The sequence below is a fragment of the Elephantulus edwardii genome, unplaced genomic scaffold (assembly GCF_000299155.1).
Source record: "Elephantulus edwardii isolate Elephantulus edwardi_28Jun2011 unplaced genomic scaffold, EleEdw1.0 scaffold00036, whole genome shotgun sequence".
NCBI classification, from domain to species: domain Eukaryota; kingdom Metazoa; phylum Chordata; class Mammalia; order Macroscelidea; family Macroscelididae; genus Elephantulus; species Elephantulus edwardii.
The window spans coordinates 2,611,707-2,625,290 of NW_006399786.1; the positions used below are offsets into that span (position 1 = coordinate 2,611,707).

The window sequence follows — 13,584 nt, forward strand, 5'->3', positions numbered from 1 at the left end:
CTGTTGTGCATAGGGTCGCTATGAGTCGGAAACGACTCGACAGCACATAACAACAACAACAACAACATGTCTTAATTAGAGACATTAGATAGTCACAGACGCTGGAAAGAGGACAGACAAAAAGTGCTACTAAGGTGAAACTGAGAATCAGCTAAATTTATTTAGGCCAGCTCGTTGGGGGATGGAAATGTAAATGAAGTATGCCTCAGGCTTGTGGCCTTCAGTCATTCAGAGGCTCCTGCTCTTTTAAGCTGATAATGCTGTATGTGGACAATACTGGAAGTTTATGTGGGAGGTGAGGATGAAATGCTGAATAGGAAACATGGAAGTTTCTACACATTGCATATTTGAATTGGCCATGTTGTTGCATATAGGTAATGCATACTGGAGTGTTGGCTCTTGGAATTTCCTTCCTGTTCTAATACTTTCCAATCAGTTTTAAATTTAAGAAGTAAATAAAATGTAACCTCTAAGTCTTTGTCATTAAAACTGACATTTGAAACACATAAAGATCAAAAGATCCCTGTCTCTCAGAGCATCACAGTATCCTCACAGGTGGAATGCTTCCACCACTGGTCCTTTGGTTGAGGCTAGAATGAGAGAGCAGTAGCCTACACACCACACGTATATAAGTGGGTCAGGTTTCTGACATGTCAGATAATCTTAAATCCCTTACCTTTTCTTAGTTGTTGTTAGCTGCTGTCAGGTTGGTCCCCAGCTATAGAGACCCCATTGATGACATGATCAGTATGTGAGTTTTCAGAGCCAGGTCTCTAGGTCTTTCTTCCAAGTCTATTTCAGTCTGGAAGCTCCTCCACTGAACCTCTTCATTACCATAACAATACACAGGCCTCCATTGATAGATGGCTGGTGCCTGTGCTTGAGGTGCACTGTCCAGGAACTGAACTCCGGGCTCCTGTACAGAAGGTGAGAGTTTTCACACTGACCTATATTGTAGCGGGGGAAAATTACAACCGTTGAAGTTGCAAAATGCTAAATATTTTAACTCTAAAACACTCACCACCCACTACTCCATTTTTTGAGAGATTTAATTTAAAATAATAGCATATGAAACATGATGAAACTAGAGTTCTCTGTTCACCAGTTACTAGTATTTCTCGCAAGAGAGTAAGGTGAGGTAAAAAGTGAACAGACACACACAGTGGCAGTTTAGCAGAACAAGTGAAAGGGTTTTGTAAGGGAATGAAACAGAGACATGGCTGGTAAATACAGAGATGTTGTTGTTATGTGCCCTTGAGTCACCTGCCATGCAAGATTTAAAGAGAAGGGGGGATAAACACCGTGGGAAAATCAGGGCTGGAACCAAACCATTTGGCCCATTACCAGCAGAAGGAAGAATGACCCTCAAGTGGGCACTGCTTCTGTTGGCTCCCAGTCCCATGAGCTACATAGGGACCTGTGAGATTTGTTGGGAGTTTGGGTTTTCTGCATTCATGATGAATGGGGGGGGGGACTTCTTCCTGAGTAACCCCCTTTCTAGTTCCTGCTACAAGCACTACTATCACCTTGGTGCATCTGCTTTTTAATTCCCTCCGTATTTCCTCGGAGAAACTTTGCTTTTAACCTTCTGTTATGGGGGAGAGGGGGAAGAGACCCCAACCAGGGAGCAGTTCTACCCCTTGATACCATTACTGTGACTGTTAGTCCTATTGACTAATTCAAATTAAGCCCAGAGTCTGTGGTATCTTGAAGCTGCTGTTGCCAGCATTCCATGTTTTTCAACATAAATGCTTCTCACCAGATACACTAAAAACTTCAGATATCTGACTCTCCTTCTTTGATAGTGTTCTTAAGGAGCTCTAGAGGCCTAGTAGCAAGAAACTGCACTGCAATTCCAAAGCCTGCGGTTCGAGGACACCAGCTGCTCAACAGGAGAAGGATAGGCAATATCCTCCCATGTGATTAACGAACTGCTTCTGAAAGCTCACTGGAGGATCAGCTATGGATTGGTTCTGACTCTGTACACAGCAACAACAACAGTGCTGAACAAATTCAGAACTTTTTTATAGGCACTTGGGACATCTTTTGATCTACAAAAAATAGTTTGATTTTAACAGGAAAATCACCTTTTTAAAAATCACGTTCGTATTTGCCTATGCCTAATCAGTTTTTTCTTGTCGCCTTTGCTTTGCTTAGAATTCACTGATATTCAAGTACAACATTGTAATCAAAAAATTCTTATTGCAACAGAAAGCACTTTTTTCCTTAGGTGTTTTCCCATTTGCTAGTCTTTGACAAACCATCTTCTCAGTACAGTCTAGCCTGCTCAGTACAGTTGTTGCTGTTGTTGTTGATTGCCATCAAGTCAAGCATGACTCATAGCGACCCTGTGAACAAAGCCTTTCTATAACTATTGACATTCATTAAATTTCATAGAGTTTCCAGAGACATGTTGTTTAGGAATTGGATTGGCTGCTTTAAATCTAGGGCAAATTGATGATGGAAGCTTGACACTTCAACCTGGAAAGGCACTATCTGTATCCAAAGATAAAATGAGGCTTACCAATAGCTAAAAATGGCTTTTGTTAAGATTTTCTACACTTCACAAGTTTTAAAATACTGGAAATTTTTAAATCTTACTTAACCCACTGACAATATCACTACACACCTGAGGGAATTAAATTAACTTAAAAAATACCAAGCAAGACAGAAATCTCTATTTCACAATCATCTTTTAGTTGCTCTGTTGTCCTGAGATTTGTGTCCATTTATCAGTAAGGCTAAACCAAAGGGCAATATTGTAGCAAAGTATTTAATAAAATATGTTTATACATATATATTTAAATGCTTCTTTGAACTTGGAAATCAAGTTATATTTATTAGTATTTTTCAGTCCATGTCTAATTTGGAAACAAAACCACATTGTCCTTTGTTGTTGACATTCCATCTCCGTTATAATTATCATTAACTTTACACTGTAATCATTCCTGGTTCAGGAAATAAAAAAGATGTTTAGTTCCTGACAGAAGTAACAATAGAGGTCAACCCCAAAGACAGCATATTATTTTGTTTTTAATTGATAAAACAGATTGTAAATTTGATTTCCTCATTTGGTGACTTTTCTGCAGATAAAATGCCACCTCCATGCCTGTCTTATTCGTGGTAAAGAAATTCTCATTCTAATACTGTGGGAAATAAACTTCTATTCAGCCCACATATCTGGAAGCTCCCTGTAGGCTTTTAATTTGTATGTTCACTTACTCATTGTCATCGAGTAGACTTTGACACATGACAACCCTCTATCGGGTTCCCCATGCTCTGACATGTTCCAAAAGGAGACTTTCCCTTCTGAGCACATGGTAGATTTGAACTACGGACCTTTGGGGTAGCAGCACAAGCTATTACCCACTTTGACTTATATGCAGTTGCAAAGCTATTAAGCTTGTACTTTTTTATACATATTGAGGCATTAAAACAGATATCCCTAGATTTGATCAGTAATCTCTAAAATGAAAATGAACTAGGTGCATGTGTTATCTTTCAGAAACACTTCATATTCAGTCTTCGTAGGCCATTTATCAGCAGATGCATTGAGAGAATAGAAAAGGTGGCATTAAACTTCAGAGTTTATATTTTGTCTTTTAGGAAAGTCAAGGCCTAAATCTCTCAGATTCTCACTACCATTGAGTTGGGTCTAACTCTTAGGGACTTTCCACTGGGTTTCTAAGGCTGTAAATCTTAATGGGAGGAGATTACCCAGCTTTCTCCCACTGCTTTCCAAGCTTCCTAAAATATTTCATAGACGGAGAACTATTTTTGTTCCAGAGAGCTCTGGCTCTATAGTCCATAGGGACTAACCTAAAGGCAGCACTTCTCTGCCAATTTGAATCCCCCATCGGCTCAGAGTGAGAAAGATAGGCACTATCCTCCTACATTACCTAGAGCCTGGAAAGTCCAGATAGGGTCAGCTTTGAGACTAGTCTGATTTGATGGTTCTGAAGGTTTCTGAAATACTCTTTTCAGCTAACTTCCCCACTGAGTGCTCTCTAAGACGTATTCTAAACTCACACGTGGACAGTCTATCAAGGCATAGTGGCTTCAGTGAATATTTTTATGACATTGGCAGCTACTTTGATATTAAAACAGTTTAAACGGAGTAATGGTGTATAAATCACACAATACTGTTCCTCAAGAGTACATGTATGAGTGAAAGATTTCATTGTCCTGTTTTCAGAAAATAACCTAGTTTGCTGATATAATACATTAAGTCTTTGATGGGACTTAGGTTTACCTGAGTGAAATGAGGACTTTTTTCCTGCCATTTGCTAGTAACCAGAAATATGTGCTTCTTTCTAGCTGTTCTTTCTGCGTTTTCAATTACTTTTAACTTTGATTCACTGTCTCTTTTTGTCCTAACGGCTGCCCTTGGAATAGGCTGACCTCTGCTCTCCGTATGACATCCTGCAGTTGGATTTTCGTCACATTCGAAAGACTGTTGACACTCTGCTGGCCCTCGGGGAAAAAGTCCCACAACCAACTTCTGCCCTCTGCTCCAGGGACCTTAGAGACTTCTGTCTTGTCCCCCTTCTCTTTGTAGCCGTGCTTTATCTCATTTACTACTGGAATGCTCTGTCCTTTTAATGTCTGCATGTGCTTTCTAACACTGCTTGTCACTTGGTCATTACAGGGACCTGCCCCCACCCTGGCAAATACCCATTCCTGTTACCTCCTCAGTCATTTTTTAATTTGAGGCTTCACAAATCAGGTTTTCCAGAAGCATACACATTAGAGAATATAGTTGACATTAACTAATTGCTTGCTTTGGAAAGCAGCAGTCACAGTAAAGCGTACTCATTACCCCATGCTTCCATGTGGTGCTAACAGGGCTCTGGGCCCCCCTTCTCTCACAGTGTGTGCTAAGGGTGAGGTGAGAGAAAATACCAGAAAAGGAGAAGAGAGAATTTAGTCTGTGGAAGCCTTTGCTTAAGGTAAATCTCTCAAATCCAAACTCAGGAATGGGAAATGGTGCTGTTGAAGGGCTGCCTTGCAGAAGAGACTGAAAGCTGGCATCCTTGCGTAATTTGGTCTATAATAGTCTCTGAAAACACCACCATTGGCCAGGTTGATATGTACTCCTTGGTAATGACTGCTTTACTGGGATTCATTTGGATTCTGCTCTGCCTTCCGCAGTGGGAAGTGTAAAGGGCACTGAGCAGGGAAGGTGGCTGGAAGCTTATAGCCTGCACAGAACTGCTTTGCTGTGAGGCCCCAGCATAGTAGTGTGGGGCAGGCCTCTGCAGAAAAGTGTCCTTGGGGCTCAGAACTCCCTATGAAGGATCTGCTTGCACACAAACTTCCATATACTTTTAATTTCTTATTACTTATTAATTTCTCTGCTACTCAGAACTCTTAGAAAATAATTTTCCTAAGGCGATATCCAGTTTAAAAAACTGTAGTGCATAGTCACTCTTTTTTTTTTCTTCCTTTCTTTTTCTGAATCATGCAATGGCTACAGGTCCAAAACATGACTGATTTGAATTAATTTTCAAATAAAGCTAAGAGTTATGGAGCATTCTAGGTTCTGAGCTCATAGAGTTGCTCTGACAGGAGCCATTAATGAGAATGCTCTTAATTTCGAAGAATGAGATTTCTCTAATTACTTGAAATTTCCACTTAATCTTTTATTAACAATGCCATTAGTTAGCAGACTCCTTTTATTTGCATGTAAGCTTAGAGAATTGTTATATTTCAAGACCCTCTGCTGTTGGAGCACTGTGAGCAAATTATAATTAAAAGGAACATTAGAATCTTAGTAAGTCAAGATATTCCTGGATCCTTGGATGCCTTTAATCTGTGGGAAGGCCCTGTTCCAAGGTCAAGACCAGCTCTTCCATGTTTCAGTTTAAATCCTGTTTGCCAGACATTGTTTCTAAATCAAATTGAGGAAGTGATGGTATTAACTTCCTCAAAAGAAGTTTCTCATTTACTAAGATCATCCAAGAAGATTCTTTTTTCTGTCAATTCCTTGAGCCCAGGGGACCTGAAAGCATGGAAAGTCCCACATGGTTAGAAAACTATTTTTCCAAAGATCTCTTTTTGCCCAAGTATATCAGATTTTATCACAGGAAAGACCTTATACATGCTAATATCTTGAGTTAATCTGAGCCTTTTTCTGACTTTGTATGACTGGTGAAATACAGGGTATCTGGAAGTTTTCTAACCTATTTGTGTATAATAACCTGCAAATGTACGGAACTGAGTTGCCGTTGGTCCTATTGTCTTCTTAAACTTCTTAAACTAATACAATAAAATCCCTTTGGACAATGGTTGACAAATATGCTGAGCTATAACTTGTTTAATAAACACATTTCAGGTGATTGATTATTCCATGTTCTAGCCCACTTATACATTTATTCATGTAGATTTATAATAATACTTAACATTTCCAACTGGTTGGCTGTATTTAGTTCTGCAGTGCATTGAAACTTTTCTTAATGATCATCACTATTTGGGATTTTTTTTCCTTTGTTTTGCTTGGAGAGCAAGAGAGAAGAGCAAAGATAACTCATGGTCACCTAAAAGAAAATGCAGTCAATCAAAATTGAGTAGAGCAGCTGTGTTAAAGTAGATTTAACTGTTCAGGTTTGACTTGATATCATTCTGTAACTAATTTCATATTTTAACTCTGGTATTTGGAAATTTCTTTGGACACTTTCAGTATTCATGTCATTAATTTACCTTCAACCCTAATGCGGTCCTTCTCTTGGAATTTCTTGGATAGGATTTTTCAAGTAGTGTGCTAACTAGCTAAACATAATTAATGTGGACCTTAGGCAAAACTTTAAATGAAACACTCTGCCCAATGTTAGGCTGTTAATTTCTGTGTAGAATAATACGTCCTTCCACACTTATTTCTTCAGGTGCCTTCACAATATGATGCCTGCCATTGCATCTTAATTAGTTGACTGGCTAAGTGTCCTGAGAAGTGTTTGAGGATTTAGTTGTATAGTTTATATGTGATTGCTAAATATCGATCCCCTTATAAGACCGTAAGGTATAAAAAGGTGCAGAGAACCAGATGAAGTGAAACAAAAGAGCTAATTAACAGCTCTTGGGTGAAGTTCCACAGCCCCAGGCTGGAGGAAGGCCATGCAGGGATGGGAAGTTGCACCTGGGAAAGCTACAACAAAAAATTTATATGTGGAGGTTGGAGGTAGGCTGGTTTATTCAGTGGTCAGTTCTCTGTGGAGGATGCTGATTGGATGCCCTCTGCCTGGTCCCATGTATGGAGCTACTTAGGACCGTTAGGTGTGTTATGTTATAGCTGACGTTAGGTAGGATGTGGCTAGTGGTCGTGCTCCTTTCTGATTGGCTGCAACCATCTTACATCAGACTTACTGGAATGTCTCCCAGGAGGTGAGTCAGTGTGGAAGGAATATTGCCCAGCTTCCAGGTCGCCTTTCAAAGATCACCTTTCATTACTTCCTGCCATTACTGAGAAAAATGGCCAGCTGTTTATGTACACTTTTTTGCCTTTTCTTTTTCTCGTTCCTCCAATTAGAGAGCAACTCTCCACTCAGTGTCAGAATTTGTGACAACTGACTGGTAACCCAGTTGCCATGGAGTCCATTCCAGTTCACAGCACACCTGTGTGTATCAGAGTAGAGATGTAGTAGAGTTTTCAGTGGCTGATTTTTCAGAAGCATATTTTTCTTCCAAGGAGCTTCTGGGTGGACTTGAACCTTTAACCTTTCAGTTAGCCCCTGAGCACATTAGCCTGCACTACCCAATTAACTCCAATTACTTAATGAGCTCTTTCTCTTTGTGGATTTGTGGTTCCTATGCACTCACTTCCTGGGAGGAAAGTCTGATTTCCTGACACGAGTTGGACATGGTCAGAGGGCCTCAAGGGACCCAAAAGTAAGACTTCAATCAAGGCCACCAGCTGCTCCATGGGAAAAGGATGGGTATTTGCCTCCTGTGCAATTAACTGCCTATGAAAACCCACCAGAAATATGGGTCTGTTCCAACTCTACAACAACGGAGGCATTTCAGCAATTCAAGTCAATACAGATTCTTAGTATACTGATGCTGTTTGTGAGTTTGAAATGACATTTATTGTATTCTAGCATGGGTTGGGTTTTTTGGGGGGTTTTTTTGTTTGTTTTTCTAAAACATGCCAGTCTATGAATGAGTCAGAAGGATAAAGGGTAGAAGAATCCTGAGAGCCTGAAGTGGTTTGGGATAAACTGAAAATGTTTCTTTATGATTTTATTTCAGGAAATAAACTAGGCTTCAGATTTTTAAATTGGTTCTTGATAATCAACAATTGGGTTTATTGTGTGACCATTTTTCTATTCCTTGAGTTTAGACTGCTTGACTTTGCAGTTTGATTTGGTTCATTCTTGTTTCATTCAGTATGATTTCATTCGTTCCTTTTTGACTCAATGTGATTTGGTTCATTCAATTATTCTTCAAATATTGGTAGGCCCTAGGATAACATGCTTACCATGAAACATGGTTCCATCCTCAGAAAGCTTTTAATAGCTAAGGGTCCACTGATATTTTCTGTGAAGGGTGATATAGTGACTATTTTAGGCTTCATGGACCAGACAGTCTCTGTTGTGGGGCTGTTCAACTCTCCCTTTGTAGCAGAAAAACAGACAAAGACAATAGTTACACACACTGGCTTGTGTAGAGTCAATAAAAAGTGCCAGGAAGTCCTGCCTAGAACCCTGGGATCTGGGTGGCCTGGTATCCAGGTGACATGGGGAGAAGCTGACCCTTCCATGTTCCTGGGGTGGAGCTGGACTCTGAAGCTCTCTTAAATGGAAATATTTGTTACAAGACTCCATTTAGTGCCACAGCTTCGTATTCCAGAAACAGGCCCAACAAAGTGAAACATGCTCACTCAAATGACTTCATTTTAGCCTAGTGGCTGGCCTTGGGTGATTCAGGTAAGCGCTCGCCTGCTAACTGAAAAGATGGAGGTTCAAGTTCATCCAGAGTTCAAGTTCACTAGAAAGTCCTGATGATCTACTTCCAAAAACCAGCTATCGAAAACAACCTGTTTCACACTTGTTAGATTGAGCAGCAGGGTTTTTCCCAGCTTCCTTGAAGTAGGTATGTGGCTACGAGGGAGCGGGAGAAACTATACTTGGTGGTGCAGCCCATTTTGCAGGACTACAGGTTGTGAAAAGGAAGCCCAACCAACAAAGCTAACACCTTTCCCTGAGCGGCGAGCTGGAGTCTCTGATCCCACCTGACAGTGAAATTGATCTATGCTTCCTGGATAGCACGTAAAGGCCAACCAGGTTTCTTGGTGACATAGTCACAGATGAAGCACACTCCCCACTCCCCATTGGTGAAGGAATTTCTGAGCAGGAACAAATGTTGTCTACAAAGAACTCTCAGATGAGACAGAAGTGGTTTCACACATTAACTGCATGGCTTGAACCATTTAAACTCTTGGCATCTCAGTTTCCTGGTCTGTAAAATGGAGACATGAACATCAGTTTTGCAGAGTTTTATGAGGAAATAGTCAATGCAAACCCCAAGCATTGGTGCTCAGTAATCCTACGAAGTGAACAGTCCTGTCCACCCCCATTTGCTGGTGGTGAAAAGGGGGTGAGGGAGTCAATGTGCGTGAACCCAATCACTTTCATCATTGAAGATGCAACACTAGCTCTTCTAGGAGGGTACACTGTTGTCTGTCACAGTCTCAGTAAAAACCACCAGGATCTTATTATGCAGTTTTAGTTCATTAAAGTTAGTATAAATGTACCTGTGTGTGGTGCAAAGGGTTAACATGCTCAGATGCTAATCAAGAGGTAGGAGGCTTGAGTCCACCAAAAGAACCTCAGATGAAAGACCTTAGCATGTACTTTGGAAAAGTCAGCCATTGACAGCCCCTTGGGGCACAGTTCTACCCAGGCACAGAAATTGTTGCCTTGAGTTGGAGGCTGCTCAGTGGCAAATGATTTTTTTTAATCTCTGCTCTAAGGCTATTCTGTGTATGTAGTGTCCTGGAATGACCACCTGTCCTGGCTAGTCTGTGGCCATTCCTTATCCAGCTACAAATCTGTAGCAGCTCCATCCCCATCCCAACATCTCAGCTCCCTTCAGGCACTTCTTCCCCCATAGGGTGTATGAGGCAGGATGAATGTGATGACAAAGGCCTTTAGTCATACTCCTTTATGGTCTGCCTCCCTTGTTGATTCTTTCTACCACACCTCAAGTCATAATTCCCATCAGACTCTTTTTTCCTAGTCCTATGGTAAAATAACCAGAACTACAGGGTTTGGGATTCTGCTGTCTTCTGCTAGTCTTGCAGTTATTGTTGTTTGCCACCCTTTAGTCACTTCTTTCTGTACCCAGGGTGCCCCATGCACAGTGAAATGGAATGCTGCCCCGTCCTGCAGCTGGACCCTGAACTCTTTTATCCATAAGGTTTTCAGTGGCTGGTTTTTGGAAGTAGATCATCAGGCCTCCTCCTAATCTGTCTTAGTCTGGAAGATCTACTAAAACCTATTCATCATCATAGCAGCAGAGCTTGTGAATGAAGTACGTTGGCCAGGAATTGAACCCACATCTCCTTACTGGAATGAATGCCATCACTGAATCACCACTGTCTCCACTAGGCCCCTCGGATCCCTCCACATCCAGTGAATCACCTCTGGACTTCCTTAGGCTGTTGGAATGAAAAGAGAAAGGCAGGTCTTATGTTTACTTTCCATTAACAGCTTTAAAGAGAGAGGCTTAGACTCTGTGCCTTATATAACAGTAAGGACATCAGGAAGCTCAGAAAGCTTGTTGGTAAAAGCAAGCCTGGGAAATAGAATGATCATGTGACTCTCTGTAAAGGGTTCAAGTGGTTTGGGAGCAGGAGTAACTTCTCACCCCTGTCTCAAGAGCCCGAACTCTTCCCATAAGCCCTAAAGTGGAAACTCAACCCTGCAGGCAGTTGTAACCACTGTTCACAGATGGCACAGTCTGTAGGATTACTTTCAGTCTGAGTCAACTGTGAAACAATTCGTTGGGCTTTCTTGTTTTCATAGTCAAAGGAGTGTGGTGGTTAAGTGCTCAACTGGTAACTAACTGGAAGGTCAGCAGTTCAAACCTACCTGCTGCTCTGAGGGCTAAAAACACAGTCATCTGATTCCATAAAGATTACAGCCTTAGAAATCCAATGAATGAGGCAAATCTCTGTCCTGTGGTCACTGTAAGTTAGGATCAGCTCATTGGCAATGGTTTGGCTTTCGTTTGTTTCATCAGAGTCTGAAATATTCTGCATTTACCACAAGGTGAATAAGGGGTCAGAGAAGGAGTAAGATGATGAGAGAGTTTAAAACCTAATGGCTTAGAATTATGGGAAATGTCCGGGGGGAGACTTTTAAAGGTCTTACAAGCACAAAGCCTTTCTCTGTGGTAATTTGTGCGGAATCCTGAATTGAAGCATCAGGAAGATCTGATTCCTCAGCCAAAACTCAAACTCATTGCTGTTGAATCAGAACCAATTAGTTGACCCTCCAGTAAGTTTTCAGGAGGCTGTAAATCACATGGGAGGAGGTGGCCTGCCTTTCTCCCACAAAACCACTGATCGATTCGAACCACCAAAGAAGTGTCGTGTTGTGTGAGCAGCATCACTCCTTATGAATTATGCTACCAAAACTCCCTTCAGCCAAAAGCAGCATGAAAGGAAGCAGTCCTGCAGACAGTTGGATAGGCTTCCTGTTAAACAGACTCCACTTTCTGAGTCCCATGTAAATGCTTGTGAGCCGAGATCTCGTACAGAACATCTTGCTGTCAAGTGGACAGGTTTGGGTATTTGCTGTTGGAGCATTTCCTACCCTTGGAGACACACCCTGGAAGCTATTAATACATCAGATCAACACCAAATGAAAAAAATGTTCAATGATTTCTCGATATACAAAGTTAAACTCATTGCTTTCTTTGAGTACATGCTGGACATCTCCAAAGAGCAAAAATACAGTGTGGAAAAGTTACCAGACATTTGAATATTTGATAGTTTTGTGAAGGGCTCTCAAAAGAAAGGGTTTTAACGCCTGTAGTTAGATTTTACTTATTTATAAGCCTGCTTATAAACCATGGCAAGTCAACCCACATACATCAAATCAATGGAATAGTGCTTTATGGTCCGTATAACTATGTGAAGTCTATATAAATAACTGTTTGAGTTACTTTAAGATATATGAAATGTTGTTTTCAATTTTGCTTTGTAAGACTAAATTAATATATTCTTATGTAATTTCTTGCTAACTCTTCATAGCACTTGTTCTGTTGTTGTTGCCTTTGAGTTGAGCACGACTCATAGCGACCCTATGAACACAAGGCCTGAAGCCCCTCTACAATTGTCGACATTTATCAAAGTTCATAGTTACCAGAGGCATGTTGTTTATGAAGTGGATGCCACTCCAGCTCTTAGTGTTAATATTGATCCTTTTTTATTAACACTTTATCATCATTTGAGTTAAAGTTTACAGAGCAAATTGGTTTTCCATTCAAGAGTTCATACACATGGTCATCCATGACATTGATTACAGTCCCCACAGGGTAACAGGCTCTTCCCACTGCCTCCCTGCATTTCCCATTTCTGTTCTTCCTTTCCTATCTCTTTCTGCCATCTGAACTTTGTTCCTGGTGGATGCTGCACTTTGGATTTTGGATGGTTGTTCTAAGGAAGGAGTCCCTCCTAGATATTATGGATCATTTTATAGGCCTGGCTGTTGTTTGGCTCAGAGTTGCTTCATGGTGATGAGGTCGGTTCCAGGTTTGAAGAGCGACAAAGGGATTCCACCTGTCTCTCTCAAACCAATAAGCCTGGTCGTTCTTAGGATTTTGAGTTGTGTTCCTCATCTAGTTCTTCTGGTGCTAGGGTCATGGTGACTTGAGGTTCACACAGTCTTCCCTTTCTTTCACTCTTCTTTGCACCAGATAGAGACCAGTGGTTGCATCTTAGTATTGTGTTTCTTAAGTGTGTAGATCTTAAGAAACAAGATGATATTCTATCTAGAACAACTCACTTGTGAAACAGCATTTTTTTCCTCCATAGACATGGGAGTGGTCTTTACATTGGGTTACCATGAAAGCAAGGAAGGAGCATAGTCTAAGAGGAAACAAGTAGGCATATTACGGTGTGAGCTTAACTGCTCTCAGCTGTGTGGCAAGATTTGATTATTTGAATTTACTCATCCAAAAACTGATGCTTTGTTTTTCTTTCTTGTAGGAGAAACTATGTCTGCCACATCACATTCTTGAAGAGAAGGGCCTGGTAAAAGTGGGCATCACTGTGCAAGCATTACTTGACATCAGTGTGACAAAGGCGCTGTTCACATGAAGCCAGCACCTCACCTTTGTGCTGCCTCAGACACTTCTTCCATCAGTGACAGCGAACTCTGCTCTCAGATTCTCCCATCCACCCTCCACCTCACTGCCTTTCAGTCCCCACCCAGCTTGCGTTTAAAAGCCTCTTTGTCAAGGGAGAGCCTGCAGGAGGACTTTTTCCCCATTCAGAACTGACTGCAATGCTAAAACTTGAAGGTATTTATCTTGAAACCAGTAGCTGGTTGAGAAGAAGGGAGCACATCGTTGCCTTTTTCAGCC

At 41.1% G+C, this 13,584-nt stretch overlaps 1 protein-coding gene across 1 annotated transcript in view; it reads left to right on the forward strand.

Annotated features, from left to right (window-relative positions):
- Positions 1-13,318, forward strand: part of LRCH1 (leucine-rich repeats and calponin homology (CH) domain containing 1) — a 216,360-nt gene extending 203,042 nt beyond the window's left edge. The window contains exon 19 of the mRNA XM_006884551.1: positions 13,208-13,318. Coding sequence (XP_006884613.1) covers positions 13,208-13,318 — 111 coding nt within the window. The remainder of the gene's footprint in view (positions 1-13,207) is intronic.
- The last annotated feature ends 266 nt before the right edge of the window (positions 13,319-13,584 follow it).